The sequence below is a fragment of the Sporobolomyces salmoneus genome (assembly GCF_050403485.1).
Source record: "Sporobolomyces salmoneus JCM6883 DNA, S_salmoneus_JCM6883_v1_ctg67, whole genome shotgun sequence".
Classification (NCBI taxonomy): domain Eukaryota; kingdom Fungi; phylum Basidiomycota; class Microbotryomycetes; order Sporidiobolales; family Sporidiobolaceae; genus Sporobolomyces; species Sporobolomyces salmoneus.
The window spans coordinates 60,734-81,443 of record NW_027481096.1 but is presented as its reverse complement, the minus strand read 5'-3'; the positions used below and the strand labels follow the sequence as shown (position 1 = coordinate 81,443).

Below are 20,710 nucleotides of genomic sequence, written 5' to 3'. Positions count from 1 at the left end.
TCCCTTCTTCCTCTCTTCGATCTTTCGAAGTTTGCTGTAATCTGAACCGCTCGCTGTATAGTCGGAGAATACCTCGAACCAATTGATCTACTCCATCTCACTCGCGTCAACAAATCCCTTCGTCGACTCTTCATCTCGAAGCAGGACTCTGCTCGAATCTGGAAAATCGCCTACAGAAACGTCGAGTTCCCGACTCTCACAGCTACCGATTGGGACCTCATCAATCTCACGAGCTTACTTCATGACCGCCCAGTCTGCTTCGGCTGTTGCTCTGATGAGGAATCGGTCGAGCGGGATTTCGTTTGTCGAATGTTCTTCTGTCAGTACAAGGTTAGTTGACCCCGTCGATCGTCGAGTCTCCGCGCTCTACAGCTTGCTGACCATTCGTCGATCCTCCTCTTGTAGAAATGCTATGACAAGCTGTAGGTTTTGGACCCATGCCGGCTATGTCCCGCTAGCTGAACCTTTCCTCGTTGCAGCTTTTTGACTTCACAAGACATTCTCGATCAAATCGCAATGCTTCATCCTAACACTCTCTCATGCGTTCCAACTCTCAAATTGAAGACAGGTCGTAAGGCTGAAGGTGAGTTTTGCTGCTTGTTGTGTCAAAGAAGCGGAGCTAACGAACTTTCTTGCAGACTTATTCGTCGCGTCACTAGTCAAACCCATGAACGACTATCTCCTTCATCTCGACTCGACTACGACTACGTCTCGAGACCGAAATGTCAGGAAGTCGGCGAGAGAAGCGAGGGATGCGTACATCGCCGAGAAGCAGAAATCTGTCGAGGCTGGGCCCAGAGTTAGTCAGTCTGCGTCAAGAAGTCGAGCGCAGAACTGACTTTTGCTCTTCGGATAGGATCAAGAGAAGATCCTGAAGTGGCAAGTCGCATACCAGGCTGCGCAGAAAAGGATCAAAGCGGAATTGAAAGCAGCCCGCATCCAACAGCGTGTCGACCAGTGAGTCTCGCTCCATCCCGAGGTCTCAACCGTTCTACTCGATACTGATTCAGTCACAGAGTTCGAGCCCGCATGCTCTCCCTCGGATACCTCGCAGAAGAGTAAGCGAAACTCGTCCCTCTTTACCTAACAGCCAAAACTAAAAGCTATCGCTTCATTGTCTCCTTCAGTCTCACCTGGATCTCCCGACACGGTCTGGTAGGACTCGACAAACCCCTCGAGGAATCCGGTCAGTGACATCTTGTTTCTCGAGCTCAACTGCCTCTGATCCCCTTTCTGCAGATTGGAACGCAATGTCGGGCGCTCTGAAAGCTATAGCGGAGGCAAAACAGCGAGTAAGAGGAATCCAACAACGTGACGCCGACGAAGCGAGGCTCGTCAACACTTACTACGCACGATGCGATCGAACAACAAGCACAGAAAAGTTCCGATTACAGCACTTCTACAAGCTCTACGACTTCAAGAATCTTCTGGAGGTCAAACGATTGGTCTCCGCTAACGCTGCGGTCGGCAGCACTCTCTGGAACGAAACCCTTCCCACCCTCGAACGAATTCTCGCACAGAAACGGCTCGCAGTCAAACTCGCATACGCTCGACATCTCGCAAGAGCTTACTCCGCGGCCGGTCGTCCACTCTCTGCCGACTTCCTCTCGGCTCTCTTCCCTCTCGGTGGTTCGCAAATCGGAGCCTTTGGCTGGAAAGTCAATCTCGACTTCCCCAATAGTCTCGTCGACCACTCAACGGCGCTAGAGAATCAGCTCGACGAGCTCTTCTCGCGCTTCACCTCTCAAATCTTCTGCGGTCACTCGAACGTCACCGAGTTGAGTCTTTCCCAGATATCGAAATCGCAAGATCCTCGAATCGACCTCATAACTCCGGGGTCAGCGTATCTCTCGACTGGCTTCGGATTTTGTCCGCCATTCTCGAAGTAACGGGAGTCGAGGATGGGTCTCGCCACGAAACGGCGGCGAAGATTGAAGCTCTTGGTCCTTGCTTCCAATGCAGGTTTCAGAGATGTCACTCTTCGAAAGGATCTTGCATGACATTCGCTCAACTTGTAAGCTATCGTATCTACGATTGACTCAACTCGACACAAAAGTCTAACTGTTCTCCGCTTGCATCAGCTCAATCACGTTTCTCAATCCGTTGTTCACTCTCGAGCTTTCAACCCTCACTACGCCGAGAATCCGCATCCCGTTTCCGCGATCGCCTACGTCCCTCAATCTACAGTCTCCAACGCCACTTCGACGTCGTCGTAGAGCGTCCTAGCCTTCCAGGTTCGTTCATTTTTCGTTCTTCCGATCGATACGGTGTCACTGACTCGCTTTGGCTCCCTCAGTCTTCTCCATTCCGATCCAGCTTCATTTCGTTCTCTCGCCTCTTACTTTCTCGATCGTTTGTTCCTTGTCTGCAAAAACGTCTCTACCCATTTCTTTCTACGTTTATGTCGCTCCAAGATTGAGACTGCTCTTCAGAGCCACCATGTAGAGTAGGCGATCCGAGAGAACCGGCGAACGCGGCGAATTGCATTAGGCAGCAGAAGCACGTCGAGAAAAACATCGAGAAACGAAACGAGAATGAGATCTAGATAAACATCTTTGGATCCTCTACAGCGCAGGGAGACGAATCAGCTTCGTCAAGATCGGATGAGAATGGAGAGACAAGCGTACTGCTCGACAACATTCGATAGATGTTTGCTGAAAGGATCGCTCCGATCGCTCGATGAGTCGCACTTCCATTGACGTTTCTCCCTTTCTGTGTACGACGACGATGGATGAGAACGGAGTGGGCCCACGAAGTGAACGAGACTAAGAACAACGGAAACTAACCTCGATCCCTCGTAGCATTTCCTTTCTCCCCTTCTCTCCTCCTTCGCAATGCTCGTACGCCTCGAGGAGTGATCGCATCGTAGGGTAGTATGAAGCGATACTCTCGGCATAGGCGGGAGTGATGTTCTTGAGCGAAGTCAACATCTTCATATAAGTATCCTGTAGACCTTTTCCTGAAGGTTGACTCGCTCCTCCCGTGCCGAGAACTTCGCCATGGGATTGCTTGTAGCGTCTGGAAGGAGGAGAAGGATCAGACTTCGAGGGAAAGCGTCGAGAGGGAATGGCGGGGGTCAAGCTCACTGGTAAGGTTTTTGACCGACGGTGACGGTGATTTGTTCGAGCCATTCAACGGCTTCTTCGACTTTTTCGACGGTGACGATCATACACTTTGATTCGATCTGCATCCTGTTCGAATCGCAAGTCGGGTTGTCAGCTCAATTCGCGTTCGAAAGCGAAAGGTGAGAACGACGAACTTCATGATCGCCAATTCTAGTTCGTCCTTGTTCGGTTGATCCTCGCCGATGCCCGCAGGTTTGATAACAGCGTTCGGTTGTTGTCCAGCTCTCATAGCGAGGTCTCGTTTGTATTCGGCTTGTCGCACTCGTTCGAGATCTTTGAAAATCGAGTTGAGACCGAATAGCATGATGAAGAGCTTCGAGTGCGGCGAGAGTTGAGCTTGTACGCCTGAGACGAAGGTTGACAGAGTTTTACGAATGATGTGGCGAGAGAGATCGAGAGCGTTTCTGCAATCGTCGAAGTTGTCAGTCCCAAACCCGACAAGAATCAGAGAGAAGGAACAAGCTTACAAGAAGATCATTCTTGTATCCTCCTCGACTACGATACGCTGACCATCAAGCAAAGGAACGTAGATCCCTAATGACTTGTCCCACTTCGTATCGCAAACTCTCGTCCATCTCACCGCTCCTTCGCACCCCAAATCTCGACTCGGAAACTCAGGTCGTTCAACCGCGCACACCCACTTCTCCATTCGGGCTTTCTCGGTAATCTCGATCCAAGGAGACGGTTTCTCTTTCTTCCCCTTTCCTTTCCCTTTCCTCCTTCCAGTTCCCTCATCTTCCGTGTCTGAAGTCTCCTCGAGAGCTTGAAAGGCGGTTCCCGAGATATGCATCGTCAATTTTGCCGCAGTCGCTAGTTTGTCGCTCGTCTGTAGAGTGTTCGCTTCTCGTAGTTTCTGTCGATCTAACGTTTCTTGTTTCTTGAGTGCCGCCTGACTAGCTTTCCCTGCTGCAGCTTGTGTCTTCTTCGCTGCAGTATCTTCTTTCGACAATCGAGGTGCCTGAGGTAATCGAGCATGCTCAGCCCGGAAAGAAAGAACGAAGAGACTTTGAAACGAGCTCACTTTCTTCGCCGCCGATTTTCGTTTCGTCGTCTCTTCCTCTGCACCACTCGCCTCTTCATCACTCAATAACCTCTTTCGTCTCCCATCAGAAGGCTCCTTCGCTTTCCCTTTCCCCTTGCCTCCCTTCTTCCTTCTCGCTCCCGAATCGCTGTCACTTTCCAAGAATGCGTTCCACGGGTCGAGTTCGGGCCTGTCGATCTGTTTACGACGACCCCAGTCGTCGTACATTTCTGATGGTTGACGTTCTTTGCCTTTCCCTTTACCGTTTGCAGCGAGAGGTGGAGCAGGCGAGGAAAGTCTTGCGTTTGCGTGAGGAGGTGGAGGAGAAGAACCGAATTCGAGGTCGAAATCGGGAATGACGGCGAGGGTATTCGCTCGAGGTGGAAGAAGACGACTCGATGACTGAACACATTCAAACCAACTCTATGTCAGCGCTTCCAAACGAAGACAAAGACATGGAAAAGTCGAATCGAACGAACGGAGCTTGAAGCGGTCGTCATCGATGCGCTTCTTCCTAATGCTGTGGATCCGCCTGTTCTTCTGTTCCACACCGCATCGAGAGGGGGTAGATCATCAGGCGAAGAGCTTCGAAACAGTCCTCTGCTATCGAGATCAGGGTTGAATGATTCATTTTTAGATCTCGTACAAGTGTTAGAGCGGTCCGAGAGCTGGGGACGTACCTCTGAGCAGTATCCTGAGACTCAGCAACGATCACTACATCGTCATCCTCGACTCTCGAGGCCGTTCGAGTCGAACGCGGTAAACCTCGAGGACGTGCCTCGTCCTCACTCCCATCGCTCAAAGTGATCACGTTCGAAGCTTGCGTAGAGGTTGTCCTCGCGCGTCGAGGTACGGATGGGTCGACAGAGGTTGAAGCACGAGAAAGAGAGTAATCGGTAGATCGCGTTGGGTTTGGATGAGGACGAGACGAGATTGGATGGGTCGAGGAGACGATCTCGACGTCGGATGATGCGTCGTGCATCTCGTCGAGCTGACCGCGTTCGGGAAGTTGAATGAGAGTCGAAAAAGTTGAAGGACAAAAGTTCGCAGACTCTCTTCGCAACACAGACGGAGATTCGATGATGATCAAGATGCTTGTGTGCGTTGCGATAGTAGCTATAGCGAGAAAAACATACTACAATCTAACAACAAGGGGTCCGAGAGAGAGAAGACTGAAGCTTTGCCAAAATAAACTAAAATTTCGTTCAAGCCGTGCTCGTTTGCTGTCCATTCATTCCTCCTCCTGCTCCTGGTTGTGCACCTCCTCTCCCTCCTCGATTGAACCCACCTCTAGGTCCTCCACGTCCCCTTCCTCCTCCTCGAGGAGCGTTCAAATTCGCCGGAGGTGGGATCCCAACTCCTCCTCCTCTTCCTCCCGGTCCCGCAACATGAACCGCATTAGGTCCAGCACCTCCTCTCGCCATTCCACGAGGTCCTCCTACAAACGTAGCAGCAGGGTGATTACCGAACCCTTGAGTTTGATGAGGAGCTTGAGGTTGAACGAAGAAACCTCCTCGACCGAATTGAGGTCCTCCTCGTAAAGGATGAGCTCCGCCTCGGATTCCGAGAGTCTGGCCGAGTCGTTGTTGGTGAGAAGTAGGTTGGGCTGCGGAGGGAGAAGCAGCGACGGGTTGTTGAACGGCAGGAGCAGTGCCGTTCGCGACGGAACCGAATGAAGTCGCTGGATCGACCGATCGTTGATTTGCACGGAGCACTTGAACACCTCCGTTACTGTGAGTCGGACGGTCACGTACATCAGTTTAAGCACTACCTCAGAGCTGATATAGTAGCGTCGGACTCACGCAGCGAAACCTCCTCGTCCGCGACCTCGACCTGCAGCAGGGTGGAAACCTAGGAAGCCATTCTCCTTCGTCAGTCAACTATACCTTAGATCAAGAGGAGACTGTGCTACTCACCACCAGCAGGAAGTCCCTGAGCCGGAAGAATCGATGGACCCGCTCCGTTCTTCATTCCCCCCTTGAATCGAGCGTTGTTGTTCACTGGCGCTTTCGGAGCGGCAGTCGGTGCGCCCTGACCTTGCGTGAACTGAGGTCTCGAGAGATTGAGGACGGCGTACGGGGAGACGGTTGCACCGCGGAAAGGAGAGCATCTGCGAGCAAGCGACATCGGAATCGATTCGGATTCATTCGAGTGAGTTCGACAGTGAGAAACTTACCGATCGCCTAGAGTAGTACCACTCATGAACTGTACGTCGAAAACGACATCGATGAAATTCGTTTGAATCCCAATCACGACTCCTTTCGCCGAAAGCGGGACGTTTCCAGAATCGATCACAGTAACGACTCGATCTCCGAGCGAAAACTCTTGCTCGCGTAAACGAGCTGGGGCGTATTCGGGCTTGAGGAGAGCTTGTCGAGGAATTCCTTTGATTTGAGCCATTTTGATCGAGTCGCCTCGTTTGCGAGTCACGAGTGAATCGGCTAGTTTCTCGATGGCTTGAACAGCGTCCTGCACGCGGAAAGGGTCCATAACTGTCAGCTTCTCTCGACAGAAAGACGACTATATGGAACCTCAGCGTACCTTTTCGAGCTGTTCAGAGTAGAGAGGAACTTTTTCGAAATCACGAACTCCCTTCTCCTTGATCCACCCGATCAACTCTTTCATCCTCGCGTCGACTTGGGATCGATCGAAGAAATCTTCTGCATGAGTGAGATCTATCGGGAAACCACAATCAGCGATCGTCTCTCAGCTCGAAAGGAGAACAAAGTGGACTAACCTCCTTTTCGAGACAACGCAAACGCAACCTCGGGGAACTTTTCCCTATACTCCTGAATGAGTTCGACCGCCTTCTGACTGTACTCCCATCCTCCATCTCCCTTCCTCGAGTACCCCAACACTTTCAATCCCTTCGCTTCGAATTTGAGGTTCAAACCGATATTGACTCGTTGATCGTTGAAGAGGACGAGGAGACTCGAACAGATTTTGGAGAGGGCGAGTCCAGACATGTTGACGATTCGACCGAGGGAGTGGGCCGGGGAATAATGAGAGTCTCGCATGTTCGAGAGACGGGTTTTGAAAATCGCGTTCTCGGCTTTGTCCGTCGCGAAGTACTGCTCAGAGGGAGTCGATTCAGTCAGCTCGTTCGGTGATAGAGAGAGGGCAGAGAAGACATACAGCGATACGAATATTGACGTGATTACCGACATGATTCAACACTTGAGCGGGAGTTCCGTAAGCCGCAGGTCCGAGGAAGAAAACGTTACATCCGACAGGGTACTCTTCTTCGAGCGGAATTGGAGGTCGTTCCTGTCAATTACTCGAACCCGCATCAGCGAACAATCTGAAGAGACGCTGAAGGGAATGGGGACTGACAACGTATCGAATATCTTCAGAGACGACATCGGTGACGGTAGCTTGGAGGGCAAAATCTCCCGTCTCTTCTTCCCATTCCTTGACGGCAGAACCATCGTCTTGACGTTTGAGACCTACGAAACCAGGAGCCGCTCGTATCAGCGAGAGGTTCTACTCAGGTAGGTACGGAAAGCGTTCCCAGCTTACCCTTGAGAGGACGAGCATTAACGATGATATCGACGTTCCCAATCAAACAAGCTCTCGATTTCGAGTAGACATGTTCAATTCGATCCGCCGCTCGTTTGAACGCCGTGATATTCCCTTGATGTTGAGGAGTCGGAACCACTCTGTCTTGATCATCAAGTTGATACTTGAACAATTCGTCCTGAATCGAATCGACGAACGCTTCTCGAAGGTACGGGTATCCAACGAAGATCCTCTTCCCAACGATCGCTTGAGCGATTTGTTCACTCGAGAGGTTTTCGAAAGAGTTGTCGATTTGAATCACCATAGTTTCTTTACGAGAGTCGGATTGGAACACGTTGACTCCGTGGAATCCGAGACTTCCAGTATGAGAGATCGTATTAAGGGAAGGGAATCCTGAGATCGCATCCTTTCCTAGTAGAACTCCCGGAAGAAGTCCCTTGACGAGTTTGAGGCCTCCTTCAAGCGTAGGAAGGTGGTAAGCTTCGAGTCGAGTATGATTGTGCACGAGATCGGGGAAGAATCCAGGGAGGGAAGTCGGGTAAGTTTGATCGAGATTCTCGTCGTATTTGAAACTCCAACTATCTCCGAACGAATTTCGTGCGTTCTCTTCCTTCGTCAATCGAGGGAAACGAGTCGCCATGGTTTTGAGGAGTCGTTCTTCATCGATGAAGGGGATTTTCACGATCGCTTCCCAATCTTGTTTTTTACCGTTGAGATCTTGAGCGAAATTGACGGGGTAGAAATCAATGATTGGCGAGGTTGGATCCGACATGAGATCGCGGAAGGCAGGGGGGATGTGAGCCGAAGAGAGATCGGGAAGTACTCCCATGAGTTGTTCGAACGGTTTGAAAGGTTTACCGAGATCGAAATCGAACTTGTACGATGCCGCCTTGTTGAGATCTGCGATACGTGGTCTTGTCAATCATTGATGCGAGATCGTAGGATCAAAGAGAGACGAGACTCACCAGTCATTTTTGGCGCATAATGATAATTGTAGAACCATCCCCAACTCGCAACTCCCTGATAATAATAATGCAAAACCCATTGAAGTCCCTCGATGTAACGATAAGCGAGATCATCAACCGCTTTCGGTTCCTTGATCGGATCAAACTCGAGTTTCTCCTATTCGTCCCGAACCCGAAATTGATCAACTCACGAACGAAATCAGCCAAAGAGTGAGATAGAGAGAAACTCACCTTGTAATAATCCGCCTTCCAAGTAATCATCTTCTCCTGAATTTCCCTCTCCATCTCCTGCTCAAATTCCTCCTCGTTATATTCCTTCGAAACTTCGGCTTTCTCATATTTCTTCAAAACCCTCTTGATCGCTCTCTGCCATTCCGATTCCTCCTTCTCTCCTCCATTCAGTTCCTTCTCCATCTTCTTCTTCTGAGCGATTCTTTCGACGTTCCCGTTCAGGTTCAAGTGAACGATCCCAATCTCTTCAGCTTCACTACTTTCATCCCCTTCTTCTTCTTCCGTACTAATCCTCCCATCCTCCCCTTCCTCATCCTCCTCCTCTTCTTCTCGAGCCAATCGAATAATCTCATCATCGAAACTAACCGTAACGAGGTTCTCTCCATCGTCATTAAACTCGTCGTACGTTACGACTAGTTTCAATTCGTCCGAGAAATCAGAAAGGAATTTCTTATCTTTTGCCGAGAGATCGTTCGGGAATTGATAAGTCGCGGTAGAGGCCGTATCGAGGGATGAGAGGGACGAGAGGAGGAATGATTGAAGAGAGAGGAAGAGTTTCTTTTGAGTTTCCGTTAGAACTGACATCACAATCTCTTCTGATCAGCTCGATCCCTCAGGGAGGAGGATGAGGAGAGAGAGCAAGACGGACCGAGTCTTCCCTTGGCTCGTGCAGTCTCCATAGCTTTCTCCATGTGCTTGTTCCTTCCCTTCGAACCTCCCGTTGCTCCTCCTGAACCGGTTTGTTTCCCTTTGAACCAATTCGAATCGGCAAACTCGTATTCGAAATGTTCCCTTTCGAACACCCCTAACTCATTCAGGATCAATTGGAGCCTTTCGACGTTCAAGCGTCCGTTATCGTTAATGTATCCACCTAGCGATTTCAATCAAACATCGTGAGTCTTTCCCCTCTGAGCGAAGAGAGGGAGAAGGGAGAGAGAAGAAGGGAAGAAGGGGGAACTAACCAGCCCTCGGTAACACCCTCTTATAAATCTCAAACAATCGATTCAGAGCTCCCTCGTTGATGTGGAGTCCAGGTAAATGGGGTAAGAAATCGTTTCCGACGAAAATGTTTAGGAGGATGAAATCGTCGATGATTCGCTCTAGGTCGTATTCGAAAGAGTTCGAGGAGAGAGAGTCGCGAAGGGAGGAGAATTCTAGGTCGAGATATTCTCGGAAGAGGGAGAGATGCATCAAGAAGAAATTCTGGCTTTCGAGACTGTTCATCACTCACTTCAACATCAGTACAACCGTTCGCAACAATTGGGCCAGTGAGAATGAGAGGGAACTAACGACTTTGTTTTTCCCTTGCCACCTCTCGGACCGAACGTTACTTCCTCCCTCAACAAACAGAAATGAGGATCATGACTCAACAACCCCAACATGATTAAATCGGCATCAAGTCCATAGAGACAATGTCGCATGTTTGCGTCGTAACCTGGTTGAGCTTTCGTTAGGCGAATGTATTCCATAATTTTATGTTCTCCTTCTCCTGGAACCTGCACGAGAATGGGTTAATCCTGGGTGAGTGACCTACGAGGGAGAGAGAGAGGAGAACGTACTTCGTGACCAGAGAGAATGATTTCGACTCCTCGCCAGTCTGAATCTTCGGAAACTTTCTTCGCGATGAAATATTTCAATTGGGCCGATAACCTCGCCATGAATGGGGTACCTATACACCTCAATTCATTACATCAGCACCATGTCACTGTTGTCGATAGTAGAGGAAAGGGTGTACCCGGAGTAATACAATTCGAATCGAACCCATCTCCCTCCGGAATCTCCTCTCCTCTCCTCTTCGCCTTATCCAAAACCTCCTTCGCCTCCTTCGCCGTCCTAAACCTCCTACTCCTCTGTTGATTCATCTTCGCCCTCGGAGCAACTCCATCAATCGCGAGGAAGAAAGTCTTCTTCGGTTTAATCACGGAGAACAAATGAGAAACGTAGGCGAACACGGCGAGGAAGATCGCTTCTTCCGTGATTCGGAATGAGGCGTCGTTATCGTTTGGATGGGAACAGTTGTGAATGATTCCGTTCATGTCGAGATCTACCAGCAGAAGAGACTCAGTTAGCTCGAGAGGAGAGAGGGGAAGAGAGGAGAGAGAAGTGAGCGTACAGAGAGCATCGAATTCGGGAATACGATTCTCTTGAATGAGTTGGGAAATGAGTGGATACCGCTCCCTGTACGACGCAACGTAGTAACGTGGTGAGTGAATGCTCGATAGTCGGGAATCGGGAGGAGGCGAGAAATAGTCAAACTCACGACATGAAGCGGAAGAACTGAGCACCATACGACAGTCGGTTAGCTCACAACTACGATCTAGGGGGTCAGGGGGAACGGCATACCTTTGGAATACCTACAATCGTCGTCAGATTGATCAAGCAGTGAGGAGTTAGTGACGCGAGCTGGAACAGCGGAGGGAGCTTAAGACTGACCCATATTGTAAACTTAGCTAGTACTTGGTGGTATCTGAGTGAAAGATGTAGTGGAAAGAAGCAGAAGCAGTGGCGAGCGTCTCCTCCAAACTCTACGAAGTTGTCGACTCGCTCTCGCTTTCACTCGACCCCGGATTCTTCAGCACCACTCACGATCGCGGGCTATGAGTACAGCAGCTGCATCACCACCACCACCTCGGATAGAGAAACTCTCTTCGGAAACTTCAACTCGTTCATTCGGTGAACCGGTTCAAACCTCTCCCCACTCTACCTCGAAGAAACGTAGAACAAGACCTCAACATGATTCTCTATCGTATGCCTTGACTTCTGGACTAGCCGGTGGAATAGCCGGTGAGCTACTCTCCTCCCTCTCCGGCGATTCGTTTTCAAGCTGATCCCCCCGCGGCTCTTCTTCGAGAAAGGTTGTATCGCAAAGACTTCGGTAGCACCTCTAGATCGTGTTAAGATTCTGTTTCAAACGAGAAGTCCAGATTATGCTCGTTATGCCGGTAAGACTTTCTCTCTCTCGTCTCCTCTCCCAAGCCTTTGACATCATCGAAACTCACACGACTCTGACCTCGTTCGTTCTATGAGGTAGGTACATGGTTTGGAGTGTTTCGAGCGAGTCGAGATATCTATCAAGAGACTGGAGTTCGGGGTTTATTGCAAGGTCATTCTGCGACTTTGTTGAGAATTTTCCCTTATGCCGCTATCAAATTCATGGCTTATGAACAATTCCACTCTGTACGTTATCTCTCTCTCCTCCCATCTCTCTACTCTCTCTCTTGCCGCGACTGACTGAGGCTGGTTGGAAGTAGTTCTTGATGCCGACACCAGAATCTGAAGATTCAATAAAACGATTCGTTGCTGGTTCTTTAGCCGGTATAACGACGACAGCGATCACCTATCCACTCGAATTGATCAGAGTACGACTCGCCTTCGAACCTCATCATTCTAAGAACGATCAAGCTTCACTCCTACGAACAATTCGAGCGATTTACCTCTCTCCTCCTCCGCCTGAACCCGTATCCCCTTCTCCTCCTTCCTCAACAACAACACAGACGACATCAACCACCTCATCAAATCGACACTTATCCCCCCGAACGAAACCCCCCAATATAGGGTACACTTCTCTCTCCTCCCCACGACCCTCTCTCACTCATTTCTACCGAGGTGTATTCCCTACTCTCGCCGGAATAATCCCTTACGCCGGTACTTCCTTCCTCGTATGGGGTTACCTCAAAAACGATCTCTTTCCTTCCCTCTTCCCATCTTCCTCCTCTTCTTCCTCGGGTTCTCGTCCTTCGAAAACTCAACAAGCTTTACTCGATTTACTCGCCGGAGGTATCGCCGGAGCGATCGGACAAACTACTGCTTATCCATTAGATATTGTGAGGAGGAGGATGCAAGTTGGTCCAGTAATGGATCATCATCATCCTTCGACGACGATTACGGGAGGTGGGGGGAAAGCCGGGTTTTGGGAAACTGGTTCAAAGATTTGGAAGACTCAGGGTTGGAGAGGTTTTTTTGTTGGGTTGAGTATTGGGTATTTGAAGGTGGTACCGATGAATGCGGTGAGTTTTTCGAGTTGGGTGTTCATGAAGAGAGTTTTGGGGTTAGATGAGGAGGGAGAGGGAGATGGGAGGGATTGAGGGAGAGAGAGAGAGAGAGGAGGAGACGAAAAACTTGTTCTTAGATTGCAGATGCTTGTTGTGATATATATTACAGACAGAAGAACGAGGAGAGCTCGACCTGAGGTAGGAGTTTGTAGAGGGAACGAGAAAGCATTGATATCTCGATTTCCTCTGCTCGGGCCTCTTCATTCCGACCCAAACTGGGACTCCTCGATTCGTTACGAACCACTCTACCCGCTGTTACGCTGCTACACGTAAGTCTGCGAGTCGAGGTATGCGAGAGTTTGACATCTCTCGCCCATTTTCCTGCTGCCCTTCCAAGAGCGCGCTCCTCTTCTTCTCTCTCCCCTTCTCTTCACTCTCGACCTCGATCGAGGAGCTACACCGAGTATGAGTGGTAGTACCCCTCTGGCAGAGGCTTTTCTAGCCCGCTACAGTCAAGCTTCCGCTTCAACCGTGAGTTCTCTTCTCTCTTTCATCTTGATCAAGTGATCACTCTCCCTCCTCTTCTCCCACCGTTCCATACTCGCACTAGAGCTCTAAAGATGGGCTAGCTGACTCTATCTATCCACTCCCGCTCTCGCGCAGTCTCAAGCTCACTCTCACTCTCAAGAATCGTTGAACGATCCCTTTCCCTCTTCCTCTCCTGCTCAACCTATCGCTTCCACCTCTAAGAACCCCTACATCCCTAAGGGAAAGAAGTCGAAATCCACCGCACAACCTCTGGTCAAACCCGAAGTAATCTACCTCTCCTCGGACTCTGAATCCGATTCTCCTCCTTCTTCGCAATCTCGTCGTCGTTTCGACGCTTCTTCTCCGGCGCCTCGTCGAGCTACATACAGACAGGAGGAACCACAGGAAGACGAGCTCGAGAAGAGGTTGAATGAGGTAGTAAAAGTGGTTGGGAAAGGAATCAGTTTCGAGAGAGTTTTCACGACGTTCAAGAAGATGGGACATGATGTGGATGCGACTATTGAGAAGATTCAATCGGAGGAGTAACAGAGTCAGAAGGACAAGGACAAGAAGAAGCGAGAGAAGGAGAAGGAAAAGGAGAAGGAGAAAGCTCAAACGAAGAATAACGAGAAGAAAAGGAAACAACCTCCCCCTCCCCCTGCTGAGGACGATGAAGAGGTAGATGAGTTGGAGAGTGATCCGGATGATGATGGAATGGATGAGACGGAGTATTGGTTGAATATGGAAAAACGACAAGAAGCGAGCGAGGATGCGAAAGATCAGGAAGTGGAAAAAGCATACAGGGATGCTGCGTGAGTCCACTCCTGCCTGTCTCTTTCTTCTCTACCGCTAGAGACTAATGCTACCCTCTTCGATGTGAGAACAGGTTTGCTCAACTCCTCATCGATTGGAAACTGGTCGAAGAGAAGAAAATGAGACAAATCTTCCGAGGAGATGACTGCAAATCTCTTTACGCTCCGACTTGGTTGAAGATCTACGAATTGAAACAAACCGATTACTTCCATTTCATCAAACTCGTACATCCAAGAGACTCGGAGTACAGGCACACGACGGATAAGAAGACTGGGAAAACGATCAAAGTCAAGAGGGACGAACCTCCTATGTCGAGGAAATTGGAATTGGAGATGGATTGGTTACAGAAGTATGTCAATACCGAGCTCAAGAAGAAGAAGAAGAAGCAGAACCCCGGAGCGAACACTGGGAAAGGGAAGGGAAAGGAGAATGAGGTTGAGAAACCGGCGAAGAAGAAAGTTAGAGTAGAGAAGGAGGAAACCGTCAAAGCTCCTCCTGGAAAGAAAGCGGTTGTGAGTCATTGATTTCTCTACTTCCTTGTCGACTGTGACTGATTCGTCGTGACTCGCCGAATAGGGCGCTTCGAGTAAAGCATCTTCTTCGAAATCGAAATCGACTCAGCCTTCCGTCAACAAAGGTAAAGGTAAAGCGAAACCTAAACCTTACTGTCCCGACGAAGACGGTGAGGAAATCGACGAGTTGGATGACGGAGGAGGAGGAGGAGGAGGATGGGGAATCGGAGGAGGAGCACTCGCTACGGCCAACTCTTACGGATCGAAGAAGAAAAAGCACTCTTCCGGTTCGAGCTCTGACAGGTTCAACGTTTTCCGAGATGGGCAACAAGTCAATAGGAAAGAGAGGGAGGGAACGGTACCGTTCAGTGGAAAGGGCAGGACTCTCGGTTAGGAAACGCTTGGATCTCGAAAGGAATGGAATGGAAAGGAAAAGAAAGGTCATCGCTTGAACACAAACAACACAAATCTCTACTCTCTCTCTCTCTCTCTCTCAGTCTCTACTCTCGCTGCTTTACGTCTCTACTCTACGCCTTTGATAGTCACTCTTCGTTTTTCACTTTGGTTCTCGGTTTTCGTTCTTCTAACTCTTTCCGTTTTGACTCTCGGTTTCGGTCCTATGCAATCTCTACCACTCGATGATCGACTGAGCTCTCGCGTCTTAGTACGGAGCAGTAGCAGGCAGAGGCTCACGAAGCATTTGTGAATGGGAGAAGTGAAGAAGAAATAGTTTCAAGCGGAAAACACAGGGTGAATGATCAATCTGATCGAGAAGACGGAGAGCTACGATATCGTGACAGCAACGGCGCGAGAGAGACCTCTGACTGGTCAGAATGGGGTAGATCCAGTCCTACGAGAGACGACCTGATAGCGATTCTTCCTCAACGAGGGCATCTGAAACCAAAATCCGCAAAGATGATCAGCTAATACTCGACGCCGAAGCTCGATGCGGGGCCAGGAGAGGATGAGAACGACTTACAGAGTGACTGAGAGCGTCGATCGCCCGAACAACGGTCGGGGGACATTGAATCGAGTGAGCGTAGCCGGCGTAACAAACCGCGACCAACTCGTACATGACATCGAGTCTGCGCCTAAACGCTTCCGTGGTGTTTCCAAGGCTAGCCCAGGCTCCTCGAGATAGAAGAGGCTGTGTTTCTTGACAAAGAGTGTGGAGGAACGATGGAGCGCCAGCGCGGACCACAAATTCGAATCGAAGATGCGCAGCCAAGGCGAGCGGGCCCGCGTAATCATGGATCCAGATGTATAGTAGTCTCTGCGCGTGGTACTTGCTTAGAATAGCTTCACGCTGGTCGACATGGACAAGATCAGCTCTCCCGCTCGGACCTCGAGAGAGGAGGAAAGAGTTACTCACGAATGAATCTGGCGTGCCTATAGCTGGGCGGGTAGTAACGTCCGAGTAGATCCCTGCTATCTCCTCCGAAGTGAGCCGAGAATGATGGATAGCCAACTTGAGGAGCTCGTATCCTATCCTTTCGTCTCTTGATGCCGTCCTCTGTTTGTCCGCGATGGTGTCCAAGAGCTCCTGAAGTTCCGACATGCTTCGGAGAGTCGGGTCGACGTCGAGGGAACGAAGAGCAATCAGAGAAGACGGAGCAGAGCAAAGATCGCGAAGCTCATGCCTCTGAAACGGAAACTCCGAAGAAGGCTCGTGCGTTCGGTTCGCTGGTCTCTCGGATTCACTCTGAGTCCATGTCGAGTGGATTCCAATTGATAGCTAAGGCGAGAGACTACGAGAGATGCCTGCACTCAAAGCTTTCCCATCGATAAGGACTTCTGTCAGATCCCCGAACTGGAAAAGCGATAGCTGAAGTCAGTAAAACGTCTAGAAGAGAGACAGGCAACTTGAGCTCACCGTTACACTGCTCAGATTGGTCGAGATCCAAGCCTGCGAGCTACAACCGAGTAACGATTCTTGCTTAACGAGTGAAACTGCACCAAAGATTCGAAAGAAAGATGCTCAGCTATGTCGATTCGACGAAGATGTTTAGCTGAGACTCACAGGTTGTTCGAGAGCGTCGATCGCACGACTGACACCCTCAGGGCACTGAGCTACGTGAGCTTTTCCCTGGAAACAAGCCGCGACTAGCTCGTACATGACATCGAGTTTGCGCCTGAACGAGTCCTTATCGATCCCGACGCCATCCCAGGTTTCTTCCGTAAGTGGATGGCGCTGTGATCCATGAAGTGGGGAGTTGAGGAATGATGTATCGGTATCGCGAACGCCAAATTTGATTCGGAGATGAGCGGTCAAGGAGCATAAGTCCTCGTAATAGTGGACCCATTTTCGCAGAACCTTCTGAGAGTGGACCTTGCCAAAAATGGATAGACGCTACTCGACCGTGACAGGGAGAAAAGGATCAACTCTTTCCGCTCGGAGCTCGATCGAGCACGGAGAAAGGAACTGCACGCACGAATGAATCTGGTGTGCCTACCGCCGGGCGGGTAGTGACTTCCGAGTAAATTCCTGCTATGACGTTCGAAGTGTGACGAGAGCGATTAATAGCCAAGTTGAGGAGCTCGTATCCGATGGATTTGTCGAGAGCGTTCTTCTGTTCTTGTGCGATCGTGTCTGTGAGTACCCGTTGTGAGGCCATGTTTCGATTCGAGGAATTGATTCGTCGTCAAGAGAGGGGGGAGTGGCAGAGAAGAGAAAGCAGAGCAAAGATCGCGAAGCTCATGCCTCTGAAACGGAAACTCCGGAGAGGGCTCGCGCATTCTCCCCGGGGTCCTCTCGATGTTGACTGAACGTGACTGATCTTCTACGTTTCGTATGTTGCAGTCGGGATCTAAGGGGAAAGATCAGAGATGTCTGCACTCGAAGCTTTCCCGTTGAGGAGAAGTTCCGCCATCACTTTTCCAGTTCCAGGACCTAGCGACCAACGAACCGACATCAGTGACTGTCATGAAGCGAGATCGTTAAAGGGGAGCTTGCCGTTACAGATCCCCCAACACGAATGGCCGCTCGCGACATAAACCCCTCGTTCTTTCGAACCTCCCTCGATCTTTCCAATGACGGGATCTCCGGATCCTACAGGAAGGTAGCAAGCTTGTTCCTTGACGATCGTTGCGGAGTCGGTGCCATTGTCCGTCGAGAGGTGTGTGGGAGACAGAAGAGCGGTGTGATTCAGAAGAGTGGAGATTGCGGAAGAGGAGACTTCGACTTTTGATGCGTGAGAGGGTAGAGGGGAAGAATCGGTTGCTCCACAAGCGTATGCAGTACCGTCAGGACGATCTATCCGGACAAAGGACAAAGAGTGAGCTCGTTTCGCTCACAGAGCAGGAAAGAAGGAGACACACTGTAAATTTCGGGTTCTGCACTTCCTCCCTTCTTCTCCTTGATCGATGTGAAGAGAGCTTGCGCAGGGAGTTCACGACCCGGAGCGGTTTTGAGGACGACAGAGTGCGCTCGAGAGCCTTCGATTCGTCGTGCTCTTCCTCCTCCTTTGATTCCGAGATTCGACAATAGCTTGCCCGTCCATGGGCCGGCACATACTACGACTTGATCGGCTTCGAGGGTCGAGGTCGATCCTTCTTCGTCGCGACTAGTGACGGAGAGAGAGTAGGTTCCGTCTGAACGTTTCTCGAGCGAATCGACGGTTCCCCAGACAGTTTCGACTTCTAGTTTCTGCGCTTCTTCCCAAAGACCTTTCGTAAACTGCTCTGGATGAACCTGAGATGTCGTTTCTCTGTTCCGTTAAGTAGAATTAGCTCTGAGAACTGTAGCCCGACAAGAATCGCGATTACTCACTGACTACCCAATACGCTCGAATGTGTCAACACGTCCTGATTCAACCAAGGGAACAAGTCCCCATTCTTCAACTTCTTCGTCCTCGATGACTTTGCCGAATGCGAGGGATGGCTCAAATCAGCGGAAACTGAGATCGTGTCGAGTTTGCGGTAACCCCAGCGCGTTTCTCCCGAGTACTGTTTCGCTAATTGAGCGTGTAGGTTGTAGGATAGTTCGGCGAGAGAGGAGGTAGCGGGTCCTACGAAGGAGAGCGAAGGGATGACATCAGCCATTTGGGAGAAAGAGTGGCGACGGGAAGAGAGAGGTGCAAGACGCACCATGCCAGTCGATTGCTAGTAGCCCTCCTGCCTTTCCGCTTGAGCCTGCAGCGATGGAAGAACCTTCTACGAGCTTAACAGCGACGTCGAGTCCTCGCTCTCGGGCGAGATTTGCCGTAAAGTAAGCTGTCGAGGTACCAATGATTCCTCCTCCGATGATTGCTACTGTCTGAGTCATGCTGTGCGTATAGTCGAGAGTCGAGAAGAAGTGAAGGGAAGGAGAGGAAGAAGAGAGAAAACGAAACTCGCGAGCTGTTGATTCATCTCTTCCCCCTATTCGCGTCCCAAAATGTCTGCACCCAAGCCGCGATTCTTCCTAGGGAAGAAAGCAACACCAGCGACTAGTTCAAGGCCAGCAAGCGCGTTCACGAGTCGAAGTTCGACCCCGCTCAATTCTACATCTACGAAACCTCCTCCTCCTCCTCCCGACCAACCAATCGATTCCGCGACTGATCGTAGGTTGGTAGAATACTCGAGTCCCGAAGATGTATGTCCCGTGTGTAAGAATGATCGGTATTTGAATCCGAAATTGAGGTTGATGGTTAGCAAGTGTTATCACAAAATGTAAGCTCTCTTCTCCTCTCTGACAGTATGTGAGCACGACTGATGATCGAGAGTGTACAGGTGCGAGTCGTGCCTCGACAGGTTGTTCTCGTTGGGTCCGGAACCTTGTCCAGTTTGCGGTCAAACGATAAGAAAGAATCAGTTTCAACCTCAGATGTTTGAGAACCTCGAGGTACAGAAAGAAGTAGCGATCAGGAAACGCACAGCCAAGATGTGATTCCGTTTCTCTGTCCCTCCAGCAAGGATGAGCTGAAAATTTTACGAATTGCTATAGTTTCAACAAACAACGAGAAGATTTCCCTACAGAAGCAGCTTACAACGACTACCTAGAAGAGTACGAATCTATTACGTTCTCGTTGATTCACTCGATTGGGTCCGACTTGGCGGCGACAGAGGCAAAGATTCGATCATACGAATTGCAAAATCGACAAAGTATCGAAGAGAACGAAGAACGAATGGAACGAGAACGAGACGAGCTAGAGAGGCGGGAGAAGGGAGAACGAGAATGGAGAGAAAGTGAGAAGAGGAGGTATGAACTGGAGGAAGAGGAAGATAGGAAAGCGAAAGAGGAGGAAAGGAAACTAGTCCTCGAAGCACTCGTGAGTTCGATTCCGCGACAACCTATACTGTAGCGTAGTTGAAACCACGATCTGTTCGATAATGTAGGAATCTGGATCTGCCGACCCTGAAGCGATTCTCGCCGCCGCTCGAGCATCTTCAAGAAAACGTTCTTCCGCTCGAGACTCCCTCCAAGCTTCTTCAGGTCCGACCGATCCTTCCCTCAAGCTCAAATTCCTCGCGAACCTCTCTGCTCCCTCGCTCAAATCGAGTTCTTCGGACGCCGACGAATCTTCAGCACCGGTCAACGTTATGGCAGAACTCAAATTGTACGATGCGGGGGAAGATTTGTACGAAGTACTACCGAGATTATCGAGAGCTGGAACACCTAGTGGCGGAGGTAGAACCTATGCCTCGAACATCTTGCCGAACTTGGTCAAGGAGCAAGAAAAGGGAGATGAAGGGGGATTCATCGTCGAGGAAGTCTGGGAAAAATGCATTCGAAGTGGAGTTGCGGGGTTGTGGGAATTGCCACTCGGATGGAACGAGGTCAAGTCGGAGGAAGAGATTGGTGGCGTGACTGGAGCTCTGCAGGATGAGGTAGCGATGAAAGTTGAGTGAATTCTTTCGAAGGGGTTCTTGCTGGAGCGAGGTAACGCGGGCCGTGAAGCCAAGGGTTCTTTCATCTTTCAATCTGTTGTCATACTACACCCTGAAACCCCTTGATTTGAGCGAGAGTTGCCCGGAAATAGAGCGATTTTGGGGCGAAGAAGCAAAACTTGCTCGAAAGTTTCCC

At 50.2% G+C, this 20,710-nt stretch overlaps 9 protein-coding genes across 9 annotated transcripts; 4 read left to right on the top strand and 5 right to left on the bottom strand.

Moving 5' to 3' along the window:
- Nucleotides 1–516: 516 nt before the first annotated feature.
- JCM6883_004411 (uncharacterized protein) lies at nt 517–2,216 on the top strand (the record flags this gene model as incomplete). Its single annotated transcript, XM_076634685.1, has 8 exons — nt 517–583; nt 639–799; nt 857–957; nt 1,011–1,058; nt 1,128–1,186; nt 1,240–1,837; nt 1,963–2,014; nt 2,082–2,216. 8 exons carry the CDS (start codon nt 517–519, stop codon nt 2,214–2,216), a joined length of 1,221 nt encoding a protein of 406 aa, XP_076485363.1.
- Nucleotides 2,217–2,541: 325 nt separating this feature from the next.
- On the bottom strand, nt 2,542–5,128 carry MMS4 (Mms4p; the record flags this gene model as incomplete). The annotated part of the gene is made up of 9 exons (XM_076634684.1): nt 2,542–2,564; nt 2,628–2,712; nt 2,787–3,018; nt 3,087–3,191; nt 3,260–3,529; nt 3,593–4,083; nt 4,147–4,548; nt 4,626–4,686; nt 4,827–5,128. The coding sequence occupies 9 exons, from the start codon at nt 5,126–5,128 to the stop codon at nt 2,542–2,544; spliced, it is 1,971 nt and encodes a 656-aa protein (XP_076485362.1).
- Nucleotides 5,129–5,351: 223 nt separating this feature from the next.
- XRN1 (chromatin-binding exonuclease XRN1) lies at nt 5,352–11,298 on the bottom strand (the record flags this gene model as incomplete). The annotated part of the gene is made up of 20 exons (XM_076634683.1): nt 5,352–5,877; nt 5,949–5,997; nt 6,063–6,256; nt 6,323–6,615; nt 6,688–6,821; nt 6,884–7,217; nt 7,282–7,413; nt 7,480–7,592; nt 7,666–8,565; nt 8,631–8,787; nt 8,862–9,439; nt 9,511–9,732; nt 9,824–10,077; nt 10,152–10,357; nt 10,421–10,530; nt 10,597–10,905; nt 10,975–11,039; nt 11,122–11,138; nt 11,205–11,215; nt 11,295–11,298. 20 exons carry the CDS (start codon nt 11,296–11,298, stop codon nt 5,352–5,354), a joined length of 4,608 nt encoding a protein of 1,535 aa, XP_076485361.1.
- A 160-nt stretch (nt 11,299–11,458) lies between these two features.
- Nucleotides 11,459–12,946, top strand: LEU5 (coenzyme A transporter; the record flags this gene model as incomplete). The annotated part of the gene is made up of 4 exons (XM_076634682.1): nt 11,459–11,645; nt 11,717–11,803; nt 11,893–12,038; nt 12,113–12,946. The coding sequence occupies 4 exons, from the start codon at nt 11,459–11,461 to the stop codon at nt 12,944–12,946; spliced, it is 1,254 nt and encodes a 417-aa protein (XP_076485360.1).
- Nucleotides 12,947–13,318: 372 nt separating this feature from the next.
- Nucleotides 13,319–15,100, top strand: JCM6883_004407 (uncharacterized protein; the record flags this gene model as incomplete). Its single annotated transcript, XM_076634681.1, has 5 exons — nt 13,319–13,384; nt 13,517–13,819; nt 13,931–14,193; nt 14,268–14,706; nt 14,771–15,100. 5 exons carry the CDS (start codon nt 13,319–13,321, stop codon nt 15,098–15,100), a joined length of 1,401 nt encoding a protein of 466 aa, XP_076485359.1.
- Nucleotides 15,101–15,534: 434 nt separating this feature from the next.
- Nucleotides 15,535–16,264, bottom strand: JCM6883_004406 (uncharacterized protein; the record flags this gene model as incomplete). Its single annotated transcript, XM_076634680.1, has 3 exons — nt 15,535–15,600; nt 15,686–16,012; nt 16,079–16,264. The coding sequence occupies 3 exons, from the start codon at nt 16,262–16,264 to the stop codon at nt 15,535–15,537; spliced, it is 579 nt and encodes a 192-aa protein (XP_076485358.1).
- Nucleotides 16,265–16,590: 326 nt separating this feature from the next.
- JCM6883_004405 (uncharacterized protein) lies at nt 16,591–17,321 on the bottom strand (the record flags this gene model as incomplete). The annotated part of the gene is made up of 3 exons (XM_076634679.1): nt 16,591–16,656; nt 16,727–16,897; nt 17,139–17,321. The coding sequence occupies 3 exons, from the start codon at nt 17,319–17,321 to the stop codon at nt 16,591–16,593; spliced, it is 420 nt and encodes a 139-aa protein (XP_076485357.1).
- A 192-nt stretch (nt 17,322–17,513) lies between these two features.
- TDA3 (Tda3p) lies at nt 17,514–18,970 on the bottom strand (the record flags this gene model as incomplete). Its single annotated transcript, XM_076634678.1, has 5 exons — nt 17,514–17,596; nt 17,660–17,959; nt 18,025–18,413; nt 18,476–18,713; nt 18,793–18,970. The coding sequence occupies 5 exons, from the start codon at nt 18,968–18,970 to the stop codon at nt 17,514–17,516; spliced, it is 1,188 nt and encodes a 395-aa protein (XP_076485356.1).
- A 111-nt stretch (nt 18,971–19,081) lies between these two features.
- Nucleotides 19,082–20,535, top strand: TFB3 (TFIIH/NER complex subunit TFB3; the record flags this gene model as incomplete). Its single annotated transcript, XM_076634677.1, has 4 exons — nt 19,082–19,356; nt 19,417–19,569; nt 19,631–19,955; nt 20,023–20,535. 4 exons carry the CDS (start codon nt 19,082–19,084, stop codon nt 20,533–20,535), a joined length of 1,266 nt encoding a protein of 421 aa, XP_076485355.1.
- Nucleotides 20,536–20,710: the final 175 nt, after the last annotated feature.